Here is a 19,110-nt window from a genome sequence, read left to right as displayed (position 1 = left end):
TGAATCACGGAGACAAATATGATTTTGTGTAGATCATAAGACAGGAATGCCTCTGTAGTTTAAAAAAAGGTTTCTGCTTGTATTACACCAGAGCTCTCCAAACAACTGCAAACGAGCTACAGTGGAACAGACAGCTTTTCATACAACAACACAATTTAGATTTCTTTAGACACCAGAAATTCTAAATCTTTCTAATTGCCAAGATGTTGTAAGAAACACAAACTAAGCTTTATAGCAGTATATACCATCCGAGTAATTCTTCAAGGATGATTAAACATACACCCATAGTTTAAGAAAAATCAGATAAAAAGTAAAAGACCACCTTGTCCAATTATACAAACTGAGTTAAATACTTACTAAGAATTAAGTACCTTTCTCTGTAGATGAACTGAACAGTTTCTTAGTAAGAAATCTAACGTTGTTCAGTTAAATTACCTTTATTCCAACTCCACCATTCTTCATTGGAACCAGATCATAACTTAAGTTTTCCTTCTCCTTTTGAATGAAAGGGTCATTGAATGCTCGGCCATGAAACCTCTTAAAATTAGACACTGTATTGTTTGCGTGAGTGATTTGCTGGAAAAAAAAAAAAATTAAATTCTAATTTCAACATCTATCACTAATTACAGCAATTAAAAAGCAAGTCACTTGTTCAACTCAAATCACCAGGATATAAGTGACTTGCCCAAGAGCCCTGAATTTCTCCACCAGTGAAAACACCTTATTTTCTCTCCTTTTCCTACAGAAATGCCAGGAGGGAAGCAGTGAGAGGACTATACACAGGCTTCCAAATCTGCAAGATGAACTCAAAGGTAATGAAACTATCAACCAAAACTCTGAACAAGCCCCAAGAACTTTATGTATCACTTCATTTCATTCCTTTTCTCCCACTGAACTTGTTTTACACCTAACAAATAACTGAAAAGGGGTAATTAGAAAGCCCTATAGTCCAATCACATATTTCTAAAAAGGAGTTAACTGTTATAGTCTATTAAGTCGCTAAGTGGCCAGGATAAGTTATTCTGAGTCACAAAATGTATGGATTGCTACTTTTTGTATCAATAGCATAGAATATTAATAATCTATACCAAAAAGCAGAAAAGGTGAGCATAGACCAGTGGTTCCATGGTGTAAGGCTGAGCACTCTGGACTCTGAAAAGGTAAGGATAATTCAAAGTTTCCATATGAGGAAATGCTTTCAACTGCTTGTAGGTATTTTTGATGGTTAGGCTCTGGATATACAACAGTCACACTTGATAGCATACTTCACTCAAAGATGTCAACAGTGGGAACCTTATTTAAAGCACAAACATAATTACAGTAAAAGATGAAAAACTAAGACTTCTAAAGTGACTAGTTTGAAACCAGCAAAACAGTTTACTGTTTACTTCTCTCTCTGGTCTACTTCTTATAAAGGGGAAAAATGCAGCTTGGCAACACTAGCTTTCAAATAATACGGAATATCTCCAACACTGTTTATGTGCTAACACTCCTTGCGACTCTGGAACTGAGATGACAGATGTCTAGTACTCTACAGGCTAGATCGAAGCCTCCGTGGACCTCCTCGTGTAACAACAATGCAGCGGCTCTCAGGGCTGGGATGTGAGTCTTCTTCACAGCCAGTCAGGGAGGCTGTTACCTCACCAGGCTCTCCCTTCTGAGTAGGTCACCGAGTGGCATGCCCATTTCTCTCCCTGCTTTGTCTTTTCTTTTGTTCCTCGCTTCCAACTAGCCGTGACACAGAATTCCAGCGTTTATAGAGTTGTGTTTCCTTTGTAGCAATACTATTTTTTGTATTTAAAAGAATTTTTTCAACCTTCTTTTAATTATGTCAATCTGATGCATAACCTTGTGTGAATTTAAGGTATACAGAGTATGTTTACTTCGGTATGTTTACATATATAGGACTGCTTTCAGTCCCTTTCTCAGATTTTCATATTTTTCTCCTCAACCCCCAAAATTCAAGTTATAATGTGAGCCCTAAATGGGAGCCACATAGGTAAACTGTCAAGTCCTCTTAATAAGTAAAACTAATTCCAATAACTTATTTAGCCTAATATATCTAAAATACTGTCATTTCAACATGTACTCATTGTAGGAAACTGATGAGATGGTTTTCTTTTTTATTTCATTTCAAGCCTTCAAAATTGCATGTATTTCATACTTTACATTTTAATCTGATTAGGCACATCTCAAGTGCTCAAGAACTGTATTTAATGGCTACTCTATAGGACACCACAGGCCTAGACAACTAGTTCTCCTTAATTACTAAGTAACTTGAAAATGCTCTTAAACAACAGAACTGCTTAGAAGTTCCTTCTATAAAAGGAATCTTTAACTCTTAAATTGAGTATCATGAGAAACTTCACATGAAAGAATTTCACGTATCTCATTTTAAAAAGTCAAACGTCTCAGAAAATAGGATACCCAATAAAAACTAAGGTTGGAGGATTACAGAGTTAAAGTATATCTTATTCAATAAGACAAAAGGAAGAGAAAAGGAAAATAGGGATGTAAGGGTTCATAAGTGGAGTAGGAAATGGCAACCGACTCCAGTATTTTTGCTTGGAAAATTCCATAGACACAGAAGCCTGACCGGCCACAGCTGATGGGGTTGCAAAGAGCAGGACACGACTGAGCAAGTGAGCACACACGCAAGGGCTCATAAGGAATACTTGCATTACAGTCCACAAACTCAAAACACATACACAGGCTTAGGTATTTCATATTCTCCTAGGTTTCTGAGATTTCACTTATCAAACTTCTTTCAAAAATGATCAGAATCCTCTTGAACATACCTGATTTTTGGCTGCAACTCCAATCGTTCTGTTTTTTGATCCAAATGATATGACTGATCTAGAAAAGATGAAAAAACCCATGTTTCACAGATGGGAAGAAGCACAAATGTGGATGCTTTTTAACATAATTCCATTTATAATGGAATTATAAACTTCCATTCTTAGGCAAGGGGGACACAATCCAGCACAAGTTTGGAGCCTAAAGCTTTGGTCAGCTACCCTGTGAGGGCTCCAACTTAACTGCTATCTAGGTGGCAGCCACACTCCCACTGCTCCAACCCCAGCTCCCACTCGAGACTGCTCAAGGCTCAGATGACATTTTCCAAGAGCACAAGTACCAGCATAATTCTCCAGGCCCCAATCATTAGGAAGCGGACTCTGAAAATGTTTTCAACAGTTAAAGTGTATTATTAATTTGGTCCTAGACACCGCTGACAAAAATAATGGCAGTTACCAACTTCATAGAAATCTAAACATCACTATCCTACCTACTGCTGTTCTAATAGACCACTTGACTCTGTAGAAAATTTTTATATAAGGAGAAACAAGTGGGCCTAAATTATGCTTCCGGAATTTAAAAGCACAAAATAGGGTCCTATACAGAAGACTCTACTTGAGCAAGTCAAGGGAAAATGCAGACCAAGTACCACAACAGAACCAAGTATAAATGCTGAGCAAAACGACTGAATAATCAGTTACATTTTAAGTCAGCTTTTAAGAGATGAAGTGACTTGTAACTGTGAAATAGCCTTCAGAGCAGTGGGAACAGAATGGCAACACAGAGCAGAGACAAGCACAAGAGTCTTGTCAGAAGGATGGAAGCGAATTAGGTTTCAGATTAGAAGGCGGAAAAAGAGTAACAGTGCGATACGAGCAAAATGGGAATACATTGAGGGCATTAAATACCAAACCGAATCAAATTCAAATTTGCTATAATAGAAACATCTCAGACCTAAATTATCTGAGCTGGTGCTAAATAGCCTCCGAAAAGCCAGAGACCTGTTGGAGCAAAGGCTGGACCTTTAAAATACCTTCCGAAAACAGTCACCCCCAACTCAAAGTAAACATACAGCTGCCCGACGAATTTACTCATTTTCCAAGGGGAGAATAAAATTAATTACACCAAACAAATTAATAGTAGCCAACACAGTTGAGTCAAACATCTATTATATAAAACATTAAACTCCAATACGGCCCTCCGCTTGTATTTTTTGAGACACACCTGTCATCTTTACTTTCACAGTGATCTCTATAACCACAAATACAATTTTTTCCTACAATAGCTTTTCTTCCTTTTATTGGACAAAAGAGAACAAAGATATAAACTGTCCCTAGGCAAGAAAACCTGAGATTCTGTCTTTTTCCTTACTATACCCCAATTAGAGACGTTGGCACAGCTAAAGAAAAGACTGTAGATTTATAAAAAGGTTGATGCATGAGATGCTTAGGGAATGTCTTCCCACTGGTACTGACACTGTCTCTGTTTGGGTACTTTCTCATTTCCATTCACTTTTCTAAATGTTCATCTGCATTCAAATATTGATAGAAGCCCAGTCATTTCACCTCTGGGCTCAATGCTTCATTCCATAAACATTATATTCAAAAATTAAGACCCTCTCCAAAAAAAGTTGCTTTTTAAAACGTTACCCTTTGCCCACCCCATGCCACTGCAGAATATACTGTTTAATCCATTGACAACATCCAATTCTAGGGTGCAAGTGTGCAATTTTTATTTTCTCTCCTTATTTAAGCTGTGCAAAATTAAAAAAAAAAAAACTAGAACACAATTCCTCTATAATGGCTTTCATAAAACGAGCAAAAAGGTCTTTTACATCTTTCACGAATGATCCAAGCGTGAGTAAGAAGATACACTCATCTATCTTAGCAGTGAGTCTGTGGTCGCTAACAACAATCCACTGGCTCACAGCACAAGCAGCAGCATACAGGCTCTGGAAGCTTCCAGCTCATTTCGAGATTCACAATGCGGAAGAAAAGGCTCGGCAGCCCCAGCTCTGCGGTGAGCAAAGACAGGCTAGGAAAGAGGGGGACGAGCTGGGGGCGGCTCAGCCAGCTCCGAGAAGCCGGGTGGGGAAACGGGGGCGGCCGCGGAAGGAGCTGGCAGAGACTTCTCGCCAAGAAAAGGGAGCCAAGTCTCCGGCTTGGCCCCCGACGGGCTCCCAGGAGGAAGCCCGCCCGACATGACCACCCCGGGGAGACTAGATTCTCGGGCTTCCTTTGGCCTCCGCGAATCCCAGAGACACCCCCTCTCCGATATGCGGCTGCAGGCGCCCTCCCCTACCCAGCGGCCAGGCAGCCCGCATCCCGATCCCCATGGAGGGGGGCACCTCTCCCAACACCGCGCTCCGTTCGCCGCCGGCGTTCCGCGGCCAGCCGCAAGCCTGGGTTCCCCAGGATCCCTAGCCCCCGCCGGCTGTCCCCCGCCACCAGGCTCCCACTTACGGGGTGCACCGGTCGCTGAACTCGTTGGCGATGGTCTCGATGCCCCCTGCCCGGGCCACCGCGATATAGCAGCTCTGCGAGCCCACGTCCAGCCCCACCACCGACATGGCCGGCTCTTGGTCCACCTCCGCCTCGGCTCGGTATGAGTCTGGGTCTGCGTCCTTCTAGCCGCGCTTCCTGCCCCGGTCGCGCTCGGCTCCCGTGGGGTCCGCTCCTGTCACGCGGACGGACGGACACACGGACAGTCTGCCGGTCTGGCGCCTCCGGCTTCCCGGGGACAGTGGTGGTTCGCAGAGCAGTAGCCACGGGAGAAGGCGGCGCTCGGTGTCCGCGAGTGGCTCCGCAGCGCGGGCTGCCGGCCCGGATCTTCCGCCGCTTGCTCACCGGCGCGCCGCTGAACTACCGACCCAGAAGGGGAGGTCCCAGAGCCTCAGCCTTATGTATCGCACTGATCGGAACTTTCCAGAATCTGCGGCATTTACTCACCGGCGCCTCCACCGGCCCCTCCACGTGCTACTTCCGCTTCCTTCTTCTCGAGCCTTCTCGAAAGATTCTACCCAATGAGTGGCTGGTCCCCCTGGGGAAGGCCGCCGTTGCCATGGCAGCCAGAAAGCCACTCCTGCGCTATTGGCTCAAGCTGGCCAGGCTGACCCGCCTACGCCCCCGCCCGCCCTCGCCGGCTCTTTGCCGTCCTAATAAAATGGGCAACGAAGAATGACTCGAAAAAGTCGTAATCTTCGTAATGTACTAGTGGGCGATGGTGTCTGACCCTTAGATTGGGAGAAGAGGCTCAGGTGCCGGAGACACACCCCCCGCCCCACTTCTGCGGAGACCCGAGACCCCCGTACGCTGGGGAGGCTGGCCCGCTGTCACAGAGCATGTCGGGAACCGTAGTCCAGCTGGGAGTCAGTGTCTCCTTGCATGGTGGGATGTGTAGTCCTGGCTGCGGTGCGTGCTGGGAGCCGGCTTTGTCTTGGGAGGCTCTCGGGAGAGGCCGTGTTTCTCTGCTGCTCTTGCGCGCTTTCTCCAGTTACAGCGTTGTTTTGTTTGCGTGCTTGTTCGGTATCCGCTTCTATTATTGTCTTGATTACTCCACAGCTGGTGAATTATGAATTAGAAGAAGGAATTTCCGTTTCAACTTCTAGTAACAATCCTAGAATTTGTGTTAAATGCTCTTGTATTCATCAGCGGCAGGATATTCTTTTGTGGAATAAATGTTAGCGTTTTCGTTTTACTTTTTGTAAGCGAATTTTAGGTGTGGCGTAATTTGGAAAGCTATCTGTGGTACCACTTTCTGCTTAATTTTGCTCCATCTGACTTGAACAGACATTATTCTGCCCTGCCACTCCCAAGCCAAAATGATAAGTTTTGCTTTTCACTTGGTCTGAAACAGCTTTTGTTTCTTTCCCTGCAAAGCTATATCCCTATTACTTATTTTTTATTAGAAGGTGAGCATTAAAAATGGGGGGGGGGGGCCGGCGTGGCAGTTTGCTGCTATTATCGAATCTTTTATACCCTTCAGTGTCTTTATAAGTTTGCTCTTTGCCGACTCTTAGATACATAGATATATGAAATAGGTAGAAATTTAGACCTAAAGTTAGAAAAATTAAGAGTAAGGCAGTCTAGGGCAGGGGGGAGGATATATGTAATCTTACACCTATTCACCTTCTTGTTTGGCAGAAACCAATGCAACGTTGTAAAGCAATTATCCTCTAATTAAAAAAAAAAAAAGCATTAACAGTCTGTCTGTCCTCTAGAGACAAGACTAGAAGGCCAGGTTTACCTTACAAATAAAGTCAAGTGTACCCGTTGGCTCAAACAAGCTAGATAATGTTACATGCTTCAGTTAACTCACCTTGAAGGTTGGAAGAGTTTAGTAAAGGTGACTGTATTCATAAATTTGAAAGTATAGTTAGCTATATTTATTTTTTGTTATTTTTTTGTTTTGCCTCCCCTTCCGCCCGCTTTTTTTTTTTTTTTTTTCTGCATAGCAAAACCTTGTATTGAAATCCATGGGGCCTTTCTTGGCTGTCCAATAGTTAAAAGACTTCCCTCTTCCACTGCAGGGGGCGCGGGTTCTATCCCTGATCAGAGAACTAAGATCCCTCTTGCCATATGTCCTGGCCCCCCCCAAAAAAATTTTTTTCCCTGGAATCATAGCACTTTTGAACAGAAATAGAACTTTGAGATTTTTTTTTTTTTTTTTGGTCTGCTTCCCACATTTATATGAGGAAACTGTTGTGCAGAAAGGAGAAAGGAACAGTTCTAGGTCTCTGGAGCCAGAAGAATTTGGATCAGGTTCAAATCCTGGGGCAATACTGATATGTTTTATAATACAGCTTATAAGACCACTAGGCCTCCTGAAAGTAGATTTTATGGGCATGAATCCTGGCCATATATATTTCTCAATAATTTGCCAGCTCTGTGACTTTGAGATAATTACTAAGCCTTCCTGTTCCCCGCTCCACAGGGTATGTGTAATGATTGAAAGGACGTGTAAAGCACTAAACATAGGTCATTATTGCTTGATTTTAATATTTTACTATTTAATATTCTTCATATTCTCCCTTGGGCTTCAGTTTCAATATGGGTAAAGTGGACATATACCTATCGTTTTGGGAGTTTGGAAGGGTTAGATATGAATAAAGCATCTAGTTTGGTAGTAGATACTCAGTTGTTGTTGCTTAGTCCCTACCTCTTATCTAACAATTTTGTAGCCTGCCAGGCTCCTCTGTCCATGGGGTTTCCCAGGTAAGAATATTGGAGTGGGCTGTCTTTTCCTTCTCCAGAGGATCTTCCCAATCCTTTTCTTCTGCATTGGCGGATGGATTCTTTACCATTGAGCCACCAGGGAAGCTCAGATATTCAGAAAGTTGTTGTAGTAGTAATGCTCCTGCTGCTAAGTCGCTTCAGTTGTGTCCGACTCTGTGCAACCCCATAGACGGCGCCCCCTTCCCTGGGATTCTCCAGGCAAGAACACTGGGGTGGGTTGCCATTTCCTTCTCCCATGTGTGAAAGTGAAAAGTGAAAGTCAAGTCGTTCAGTCGTCTCCTACTGGTAGCAACCCCATAGACTGCAGCCTACCAGGCTCATGCGTCCATGGGATTTCCTAGGCAAGAGTACTCTAGTGGCTTGCCGTTGCCTTCTCCATGTAGTAGTAATACTATTCAAGAAAAGCAAGTGCCAGAACTTTGAGCTCAACTCATACTGTTGTTGATGCCGAGTTGTACATTTGTATAGCCCTCTTGTATTTAATCAGTCCACTTATTTATTTATTGGAACAGGTGAATGAGTAGGGGCCATATGAACCATCATATGTATTATCTAATGATGCATTTATGACATGCTTGAAACCCTTATCATTTTTATTACCTCACTGTATTTTATTTATTTTCATTTATTATGTTTTTTAATATATATACAGTTTCTCACACTATTTCTATTATGGAGTGAGAAATTTTAGAATGAAACCAAATAAAAGTAATCCCAACAGATTGCTGTCTCATTGTGGATCCAGAGGTAAACAGGGAATGAAGGTGACTTTATCCTAAGTGTGGTGGCTACCACTGCAGTTACTGGGTTTTTCCCCCATATGTGTCTTAAAGAACAAAGAGGGTTTTCAAACCTGGAAGCGGAAACAGCTCCCAAAGAGGAACAATGACGAGGACATCCTTGGCAGTCCAATGGATAAGACTCAGTGCTTTCAATGCAGGGGGCATGGGTTCTATCACTGGTCAGGGGACTAGGATATCACATCTTATGCCACAGAGCAAAAAAAAAAAAAAAAAAAGATAAAACAAAAATTCAAGCATTAAGAAAAGGAAAACCGAAATCAAAATGTCAAAAGATAATGTGCAGTAGATGTAAAGGGCTGTGACAGACTTCCTTGAAGGAAGAGATGGGCAAAGAGTGGATATATAGACAGAATAATATACATGAAAGTGCTCATGACTTTCAGCTTTTGATGTGAGCCAGTATGTTGTGGTCTCCTCTGTATTCAGCGAGGTGCCGAGTACTGGAGGTTACAGAAGGAGTATCAAAGTTGTTCTAAATCAGGGTGCCTTTGGTAAAGCTTCTCTGTAATGTCAGTACCTGAAATCTTGTCCATTTCAGTCTCTTTCAGTATCTGCTTTCTAAAGACTTTATTTTCTTTTTCCTTCTCATACATTAACTTGAACTTTATTCTTTAAAAATTAATTGGTACTCACAGATTCTATTTTGTCTTGTTTTTAAGTCCATCCTAAAGGAGATCGGACACAACTGAAGCGACTTAGCAGCCGCAAAGGAGATCAGTCCTGGGTGTTCATTGGAAGGACTGATGCTGAAGCTGAAACTCCAATACTTTGGCCACCTCATGCGAAGAATTGACTCATTGGAAAAGACCCTGATGCTGGGAAGGATTGGGGGCAGGAGGAGAAGGGGACGACAGAGGATGAGATGGCTGGATGGCATCACTGACTTGATGCACATGAGTTTGGGTAAACTCCGGGAGTTGGTGATGGACAGGGAGGCCTGGCGTGCTGCAGTCCATGGGGTCTCAAAGAGTTGGACACAACTGAGTGACTGAACTGAACTGAACTAAGTCATGTTAGATCACCTAAAAATAGAAATACATGGACAAATCCTGAAGAAAACCAAGACTATATGGGTTTTTTTTTTCCTCTAACCTACGAAGGATCATCATATTTTATAACAAATGTGGTGAAGCTAAAACTTAAATCATGGGATAATGCTCATATCTGTCCCTCCAAGCTCACTGAGACCCGGTTCCCCTGGAGCACACATGGCCTTTCACCCGACCTGGAAGCTTCTGTGCTTGTCTAGTCTAAAAATCTCTTTCTCAGGTTCCTGGCTAGGCCAGCTCCTTCTCACTCTTCAAGGCTCAGTATAAATCTCATCTCCCGCAGAAGTTCCTGAATGCCAACCTATAAGCACATCACCCTTCCCCAAGGAATACCCAGTGTCTGTTTAGATATTAAGGTGACCCTGGCACCAGAGGGTAGTCACTTTTTGGCTTGAGCCAATCAGCACATTCATTCCTCTGAACCACAGTCATTGGTTCAGGGGTAGGCACGTGACCTACTCAGTCCAACAAGGTGACTCTCAGTACCATCACTCAGAAAGTAGAGATGGGGGGACTTCCCTGGTGGTCCAGTGGCTAAGACTTCATACTCCCAGTGCAGGGGGCTGGGGTTTGATACTTGTTTCGGGACCTGGATTCTGCATGCCAAAAATAAGAGTATGCATGCCACAACCAAAGATTCTACGTGCTGCAACCAAGACCCAGCACAGCCAAATAAATAATTTTTAAAGAAGAAAGATAGTAGGGATGGGAGCCTTACCTCTCTGCCCCTATCCATCTTTGTGCCCCCCACCTCCTCCTATTTCCTCAAGGCACACTCTTGTGAGGTTATGACATCACAGTGATGTTACCATCCTCAAAAAGAAGCTGCAATGTGGAGTTGGATAGACATTGGAACCAGGGGCCTAAGCCAACCCCAAAACCCACCCCACCTCTGCTTTGAATTCCATGAACCATACATTTCCTTACAGTTTAAGTCAGCTTGAATTGGGAGTTTGTTACTTGCTGACAGGCTTCTCTGGTGGCTCAGATGCTAAAGAATCCACCTGCAATGTAGGAGACCCAGATTCAATCCATGGGTCAGGAAGATCCCCTGGAGAAGAGAATGGAAACCCACTCCAGTATTCTTGTGTGAAGAATCCCATGGACAGAGGAGCCTGGTGGGCTATACAGTCCATGGGGTTGCAAAGAATCGGACATGAATGAGCAACTAACACTTTATCTGCTGACGAAAATATCCTAATCTCCTCTGTAAGGGAGGGCTTCCTTGGCTTTATTATCTGAAGTGTCTCCTGGTTACCCAGTCATCTTCTATTGTTAATCCATTTATTTCCTTTCCAGTGTGCACCACAAGCTGCAATTATCTTGCTTATTTATTTATTCATTACCTTTTTTTTTTCTTTGTCAGTTGTATGGCTCAGAAAGTCAATGACCTTGTTTCTGTTATAAACTTATTAGGGAAAAGGGATATGTATCAGTTTTCCTGTAACACAGGCTTTTTTCAACCGTTGATGTATTAGACCAGATAATTCTTGGCTCTGTGTGTGTGTGTGTGTGTGTGTGTGTGTGTGTGTGTGTGTGTGTGTGTGTGTGGAGGGTGTCCTGTGCATTATAGGATGTTTCAGAGCATCCTAGCCCTCTACCCACTAGATACCAGTAGTAGCAACTCTCCACCCCACCCCACCCCAAACTGTCCCTGATTAAGACCCACAGCTGTAAGATTTTATTTAAGCTTCATTGGTGCAAACAGGACACAGTCATTTTTAAAAAAATATTTATTTGTTTTATTTGGCTGACCTGGTCTTAGTTGCAGCTTGCAGGAACTGGTCTAGTTGTGGTATGTGACCTCTTAGCTGCAGTGTGTGGGACTGAGTTCCCTGATCTAGTTCCCTGACCCCAGGGATCGAACCTGGGCCCCTGGGAAGCACAGAGTCTTAGCCAGTGGACCACCAGGGAAATCCCCAAAAGGCATAGCCTCAGGACATGTTTTTGAGCGAAAACAAAGTAACGTCTGATTTCTGAACCACAGAGAATAAGAGATGGGAAGAATGATGAGCTCATTATGAATGAAACAGGCAACGTCAGCTTGTATTTGGTTCAGCAGATGAGGAGGGGTAGGCTGCCCCCCATTTAGTTACAGGACATACTGGTTGTTGTGAGAACGTGACCTGTCCACTCCAAGGAGTTCATTTTGACTGCAATTGAGACGTATTTTTGCGATTATAAATTATTTCCCTCAGGCAAGTATGTATAACTCACCACCTTTCCTTTCCTTAGTTTTTCCTTGCTTGTGAAGTAATAATTTGAATGCCTGCACATTTGCTGAAAATTATTAAATAATCATTTCTGATTACCTTAACCATTCTGCTTTACTAGAAAAAATAAAGAAATTTAGCATTTGAATAACCAGGATCATTGCTGCCTTATCTCATTTTTCACCCTGAAACTAAATTCACATGCCATAAATAGATCCCTTTTTCTCTTTCCTTTGTTTCTTCAACACATGGGAGAAAAAGCAAAGGAAGAAAGAGGAGCCTGTGTCTACTCTGTTCTGAACTATAATGGGGTCAAGTCTTATACTTAAAGATGAGTCATTTCAGTACAGACTGGATTTGCCCTGTTGAAAGGAAGCACCTTCCTTTCAACAAGGAAATAACCACCAAAATGTTGGTTGTGGTTTTTTTGTTTGTTTGTTTGTTTTTTTAAATCAGATAAATTCTGAAACCAGGATATTTCTGAACTCCAGAGATGTTAGCATTCATGATGGATGCCATCGGTATAGGACACCTTAAGTTCTTGAACCCAAGGGTGTATTCAGTTCCCCCCAATGAATTAATAATCCACTCAGGAGGGTGGGAGTGGTAAAGTGAATAGCATTTTTCAGGATTTGATTTCATCAGTCATGTCGGGCTATTCTTACCTCGTTTGTACCACATGAAATGAAATCCCTCCTTCAAGACACTTTGGAAGAGCTGGCCACCTGATGGCAAAGTGAAATCTTGGCAAGAATGGATAAAATCACTAACAGTCAGTTGTCTCATGGTGGACAACTAGAAAAATGTGGAAGAGAGAGAACTAAGGGACATGCAAATTAAAATTACTTTGTGTGCTATGCTTAGCCACTCAGTCCAGGGGATCTTCCCAACCCAGGGATTGAACCCAAGTCTCCCAAACTGTAGGCAGATTCTTTACCAGATGAGCTACCAGGGAGGTCCTTTAATTCCCTTTTAATTACAAAGCATAAAAAGCAAAAAGGGTATTTCTTGCAATGCCAGTGTTTGTTTAGTTATTCACAACTAAACCCTGGCACCAGAGGGTGGTTACTGTTTGGCTTGAGTCAATCAGCACATTCATTCCCCTTGACTACAGTTACTGGTCAAGCACACCAGGCTTCCCTGTCCTTCACTATCTCCTGGAGTTTGCTCAAACTCATGTCCATTGAGTTGGTCCCCTTCTCCTCCTGCCCTCTATCTTTCCCAGCATGAGGGTCTTTTCCAGTGAGTTGGCTCTTCGCATCAGGTGGCCAAAGTATTGGAGTTTCAGCTTCAGCATCAGTCCTTCCAATGAATATTCAGGGTTGATTTCCTTTAGGATTGGCTGGTTTGATCTCCTTGCTGTCCAAGTGACTCTTGAGAGCCTTCTCCAACACCGCAGTTTGAGAGCATCAGTTCTTTGGCACTCAGCCTTCTTTATAGTCCAGCTCTCACATCCATACATGACAACTGGAAAAACCATAGCTTGACTGGATGGACCTTTGTCGGCAAAATAATGTCTCTACTTTTTAATATGCTGTCTAGGTTGGTCATAGCTTTTGTTCCAAGGAGCAAGCGTCTTTTAATTTCATGGCTGCAGTCACTGTCTGCAGTGATTTTGGAGCCCAGGAAAACAAAGTCTGCCATGGTTTCCATTTTTCCCCATCCATTTACCATGAAGTGATGGAAGTGGATGCCATGATCTTAGTTTTTTTGAATGTGGAGTTTTAGGCCAGCTTTTTCACCCTCCTCTTTCATCCTCATCAAGAGGCTCTTTAGAATGATGAGGCACTCCAAAATTATTGCACCTTCCTTCTGGCTGCTTTCTCCATCAGCAAGTGCAAGGTTTAAGGTATGTTCAAGGGAGCAAATGCTTCCAAAAAAAACACAGTATTGCTCTTCGGAAGCTGGTATTGCTGACTAAGGACCCTGAAACCAGCTATTTAAATTGTGAAATGTTAAATGTGTTTTTCCTGAGGAAGTTTGTAAATTGTTATTTTTTTTTTCTCTTCTTTCTTTTTCTTCTTCTTTTCTGGGGGGAGCCTCACCACAAGGCTCGAAGAATCTTGATTCCCCGGCCAAGCACTGAACCTGGCAGTGGAACCACCACCTCCTAACCTAGATTGCTGTACAATTCCCTGTAAACTGTTATTTTTCATTTAAACAAAAAAATAAGGACACTCCACAAATATGTTACCGCGCTTTGTTTTATGCTTGCAAAATGTCTCTTCTGAGGAGTTCACCGTTTATGAACTCTTTTCATTTTCTGACAGTATAAATTCTTCCCCTTTGCCGATTAAAGAAAGGTACTCGTCATCCAGCTCTACAGGGATTCAGTCATTAACCACTGCAGTTGCTGACCTTCAATACACCTTGAAAGTTCAGGATAGAGATCAGGATGAAGCCCTCTATGCTCTGGGAGAACTGGCAGAACAGGCCTTACGCACAGATATTTTCAGGAGAAAATGTCATGAACCCAATTTCTTGCATCTTCTCATACTTAGAAAAGCATTAAAATCATTAAGGTATCTGTGCCTTGTGACTAGCAGTAACCTTCTATCTACTAAGATATGTGCTTAGTTGCACCTCCCTCTTCTTGAAAATCACATGTGTGCTTGAAACAGAGTAGGACCCTATGGTTTTCCCCACCCTGCCCATGTTTTCAGCCTGCCTTTTGTGTGTAGATAAACTTTAGCCAAAGAATAACTTTAATCAGAGAAGTGAGAAAATGCAAAAAAAAAAAAAAAAAAAAGGAAAACATTCCAACAAGATTAAATCATAAGAGTTTAGTCATTAAGGATAGTCAAGCACTTTCGTCCCTCCTAAGGGCTACAGATAATATTCTGAGCCATGTCCTGTGAACTGTCTTATAGATACTGAAACCCCCATCAGGCAGAGAAATTAACTGCATGATGACAAGACTGTGGACATGACATAGCTGCTACTATTCTGAGAGCCGGCCTCAAAGAGATGGGAACAAACCGACCCCGAGACTAAAGGCTAACTGTACTTAAAACAGGATGCTGCTGCTCAGGCCACCGATGACTAATTTCAAGATGACTGTCGGAGCTGCCTGTGCTGTTTCTGCACGCAGCCACCTCCCTCCAACTATAAAAGTTCTTGCGCGGATTGTCTATGGGAGGGATCAGCCTTCGTACAGGAGTCCATTACAGGCCTCCAAACTAAAGCAAACTTTCTTTTCTACCAGCCTGGCCTCCTTATTGGCTTTTGAGCAGTGAGTAGCCAGCTCCCCACTTTTGGTAACATGCTAACCCCCGCCCTTTACCTATTGGGAGCCATTCCTCTGAGCCCTCTGAGAGGGTGGCTCCTGGGCTATGTCGTCCTCAGGAAGCCCCCAAATAAAACTGAAACGCATAGCTCTCAGGGTGTGTGTTTTTATTTCAGTCGACACCTTCGTCTCTGAAGGGAGGGGACAGAGTCAGCCCAAGGCAAGAAGGAAAGTCTGTCTTTAGCTCCTGACTCCTGCCTTTCTAAACCTCTCCCCAGCCTCCTCACCTACTATGGGTTGTATCTCCTAACTGTCCCGGAATGTAGGTCCCTGACCACTTGTGCCAAGGTTCTCAAGCCCCGTATACATGTCCTGTTCCTGTCTGATTTCTTCTTGGCCTTACAAGGGCTTGAGGGGCCGAACCGGCAAAAGGCAACCTCATCCCATCTTACGTCATCAGCTATTAAAAAAAAGTGCCCCCTCTCTCCTAGAACAAACCACAGCAGACCATCTCCCCCGCCTCCAGCCCTGCTCTGGCTTTGTTTTGTCTTCTAGCGGTGAGGTTACCTCCTGAGGAGAAGTAAGACCAATCTCGGCTTATTACCACTGGGGCAGAGATGAAAGAAAGGACGTTTTTCTTTCTCGAGAGTAAAGAAGCCCCAGCCTTACTGTTGTGACCTATGACATGTCCTTGAGGATGGTGTTGGTCCTTGAACAGAATCAGAACTCTTCCTTGGGCAGAGTAAAGTGTGTCTGTGAGTAAGGAAATGAGGGAATGCTTGGCTGCGAAGCTAGGAGAGGGGACTCCAATACTGAGGAGTCCTGGGCTATTTCCATGTACTTTTTTTTCTTCTTCTTTTTTAAAATTTTATTTTTAATTGGAGGACAATTACCTTACCCTTGTTGACTTTTTTCAATAAGATTGGAGCTCCGGGACATTCATCACGATGCAATAAAACTGATCTGGTCAGACCTTTGTGCTTTAAATATGTCTTTACAAGTTACATAATGAAAATGCCTGCTAGTATGTAATCTGACGTGTTTTCTCCTACCTAGTTGACTCTGTACTCTTAGCTTCACCTACAGTGGATAAATACCTTCTTCCTGCAAGGCCTTCACTTCCACTTTGGACTGGAGGTATGGGGATGAAAGACCTGAGGCCTTCCTGCTCTCAGGAATCTGAAGCAGAAGACGCTCTTAGAACAAGGTCCAGAGTCTGGCCAGCTGGGCTATGGATTCGGAGTTACGGTGAGGCATTTCAAGAAAATACCCTAGGCCCTGTGTCTAAGGTCTTTCTTTGAGATTGGAATGAAAACTGACCTTTTCCAGTCCTGTGGCCACTGCTGAGTTTTCCAAATTTGCTAGTATATTGAGTACAGCACTTTCACAGCATCATCTTTCAGGATTTGAATAGCTCAGCTGGAATTCCATCACCTCCACTAGCTTTGTTCACAGTGATGCTTCCTAAGGCCCACTTGACTTCACATTCCAGGATGTCTGGCTCTAGGTGAGTGATCACACCATCTTGATTATCTGGGTCATAATGATCTTTTTTGTATAGTGCTTCTGTGTATTCTTGCCACCTCTTCTTAATATCTTCTGCTTTTGTTAGGTCCCTACCATTTCTGTTCTTTTTTGAGCACATCTTTGCATGAAATATTCCCTGGGTATCTCTCATTTTCTTGAAGAGATCTCTAGTCTTTCCCATTCTATTGTTTTCCTCTATTTCTTTTTTTTTTCCCTCTATTTCTTTGCATTGATCACTGAGGAAGGCTTTCTTATCTCTCCTTGCTATTCTTTGGAACTCTGCATTCAGATGGGTATATCTTTCCTTTTCTCCTTTGCCTTTCACCTCTCTTCTTTTCTCAGCTATTTGTAAGGCCTCCTCAGACAACCATTTTGCCTTTTTGTATTTCTAAGGTCAGATGAATCTGGGGTAAGAGCTGACATTTACAACCTCTCGTGGGCAAATTACTTAATCTCTGTGAAATTGTACCTGAAATGTGGCTAGGAAACCTACCACATCGTGGTTGTGTGGAGACCAATTAAGTAATACAACATAAGCAAAGTGCCTGCCTGCAAAGGGAGCACGCTGAACGGCACCTGCGGTTGTTACTGCCTTAATGACCTAACCTCCTGTCACCTAAGACACATCCTCGCTTCCTGCCTCTCAGAATCCTGCCCCAGCACAACATGCAACAACATGTAGTTTCCCAGCCCTCATCTTTCACAGGGTGCCGCCTCTGTGGCATTGCTGCCTAGACAATCAGCCGGCAGGGATTTGTGCACAAGGTACTGCCTCTGGGGATGAGGAGTGAGACCACACACCCCAAGGCCAAGCAACCCAGTCCTCCCGCACATCATGGGAGAGCATCGAAGACTAGCAAAAAGCCTCCCACCTCACAGTAGGGTTCTTACAATTTTAACAAATAAGCACACGTTCAAATTTCAAATTTTATTTTGCCTTGTGGTACACAAACCTGCTCATTTCTTCCTGACAACAGTTATAACAAACAGCAGTAAAGTGAGCCTGAAATGGATATGAACTCATTATGCTGGAAATAGGTGATGACCTGGTCCCATGTTTGATTTGCCAGCCTTGGGACCTCTCCAATCATGTGGTGTGAAGACGAGGTATTAGTCCAGTCGCCTTGAAGGTCAGGTCAGCGAGCACAGAGGAAGAGGGTGCAGATGAAGGGATCAGATGCTCCGCGGGTTACGGAGTGCTAAATGATGGGCTGAGATGCTCAGCACAGATCCGTCTCTTCCAGGAACCAGGGTTCCAACTGTCAGACACTTTAATCCCTTTGTTACTTACACCCTAGAAAATATTCCTACAATGTAATGCATGCTTATATATACATACATATATATATATATGTATCTATTTTCAGAGTAAGAGAAAACAGAAAGAATAAGAGGAGATTTCTGACTAAGGGAAAAAAAGTCACAGATTTCAAAAAGTTTTATAGATCTGTGTTAATATCGTCACAGATCATTCAAAATCAGAGAACCAGATTTTAGCAGGGAGTTTTAAATGCCTCCTTTCTGCTGTTGAGAGATTCTTAAGAATATTCTGAATGTCGTAAATTTTAATTTTGTCAGTGTCCTGGAAAGATTTTTTTTTTTTAACATTTAATTCTATTACATTTCTCTTAAAGCCCTTTCCCCACTGTTATTTTTTAAGACATTACATTTCTGCTTCACAGGTTACTACAGTGATACTGATTTATTTTCTAAAGGACTATTACAATACCATGAACTGCATGGACTAGTCAGCCACCCTGCTCAGCACTGGAAATGTAGACATTCATCCATTCATCCAACAAATATCTGTGGAATTCCTTCCATGTAAAGCCATTGTGGAAGACTGCTAACAGTTGATTCAAAGATCATTATCAACAAAAAAGTGTTTGCCTACCTGCTGGGGCAAGGGATGCAGGGAGGAATAAGTGAAAGGCTACAGGGAAGTACAGGTGAAACCAAGGACTTAGGGACCGGAAAGAGAGCTAGGCTCAAACCTCAGTCTTCCTATGTGACCCCAGGAAGCAGTGTAAGCTCTCTGATCCTCAATGTCTTCATCTTCAGAATGTGGATCCACCATCATCCATACAATGAACATGTCCACTTTGTGCTAGGCGCCGTCCTTGTCAAATTCATTTACTTACGCTCTCTTGTTAACTGCTGACCCCAGTGCTCCGAGACAACTGGCCACGAGGTCCTCAACAAATGCTAATTTATGTTCTCCTGTCTGTCTCACCTACATATTCATTTAATAAACTTTGAACC

General features: G+C 43.0%; 1 protein-coding gene and 1 long non-coding RNA gene across 3 annotated transcripts in view; one reads left to right on the top strand and one right to left on the bottom strand.

The window, feature by feature from the left end:
* The window catches only part of HSPH1 (heat shock protein family H (Hsp110) member 1), a 23,337-nt gene extending 17,670 nt beyond the window's left edge, over positions 1-5,667 (bottom strand). For both annotated transcript variants that reach the window (XM_015098141.4, XM_015098142.4), the window contains exons 1-3: positions 5,259-5,667; positions 2,799-2,856; positions 436-576 (exon numbers count right to left, since the gene is read on the bottom strand). In XM_015098141.4, the coding sequence (XP_014953627.2) occupies positions 436-576; positions 2,799-2,856; positions 5,259-5,365 (306 nt within the window). In that variant the 5' untranslated portion in view covers positions 5,366-5,667. The remainder of the gene's footprint in view (positions 1-435; positions 577-2,798; positions 2,857-5,258) is intronic.
* Positions 4,703-19,110, top strand: LOC132657253 (uncharacterized). The gene is made up of 2 exons (XR_009595124.1): positions 4,703-4,815; positions 9,493-19,110. It is a non-coding gene; the product is annotated as an uncharacterized LOC132657253 (long non-coding RNA).

This window comes from Ovis aries, chromosome 10 (genome assembly GCF_016772045.2).
Source record: "Ovis aries strain OAR_USU_Benz2616 breed Rambouillet chromosome 10, ARS-UI_Ramb_v3.0, whole genome shotgun sequence".
In the NCBI taxonomy this organism is placed as follows: Eukaryota; Metazoa; Chordata; class Mammalia; order Artiodactyla; family Bovidae; genus Ovis; species Ovis aries.
This window is presented reverse-complemented; position numbering and strand designations above follow the sequence as displayed.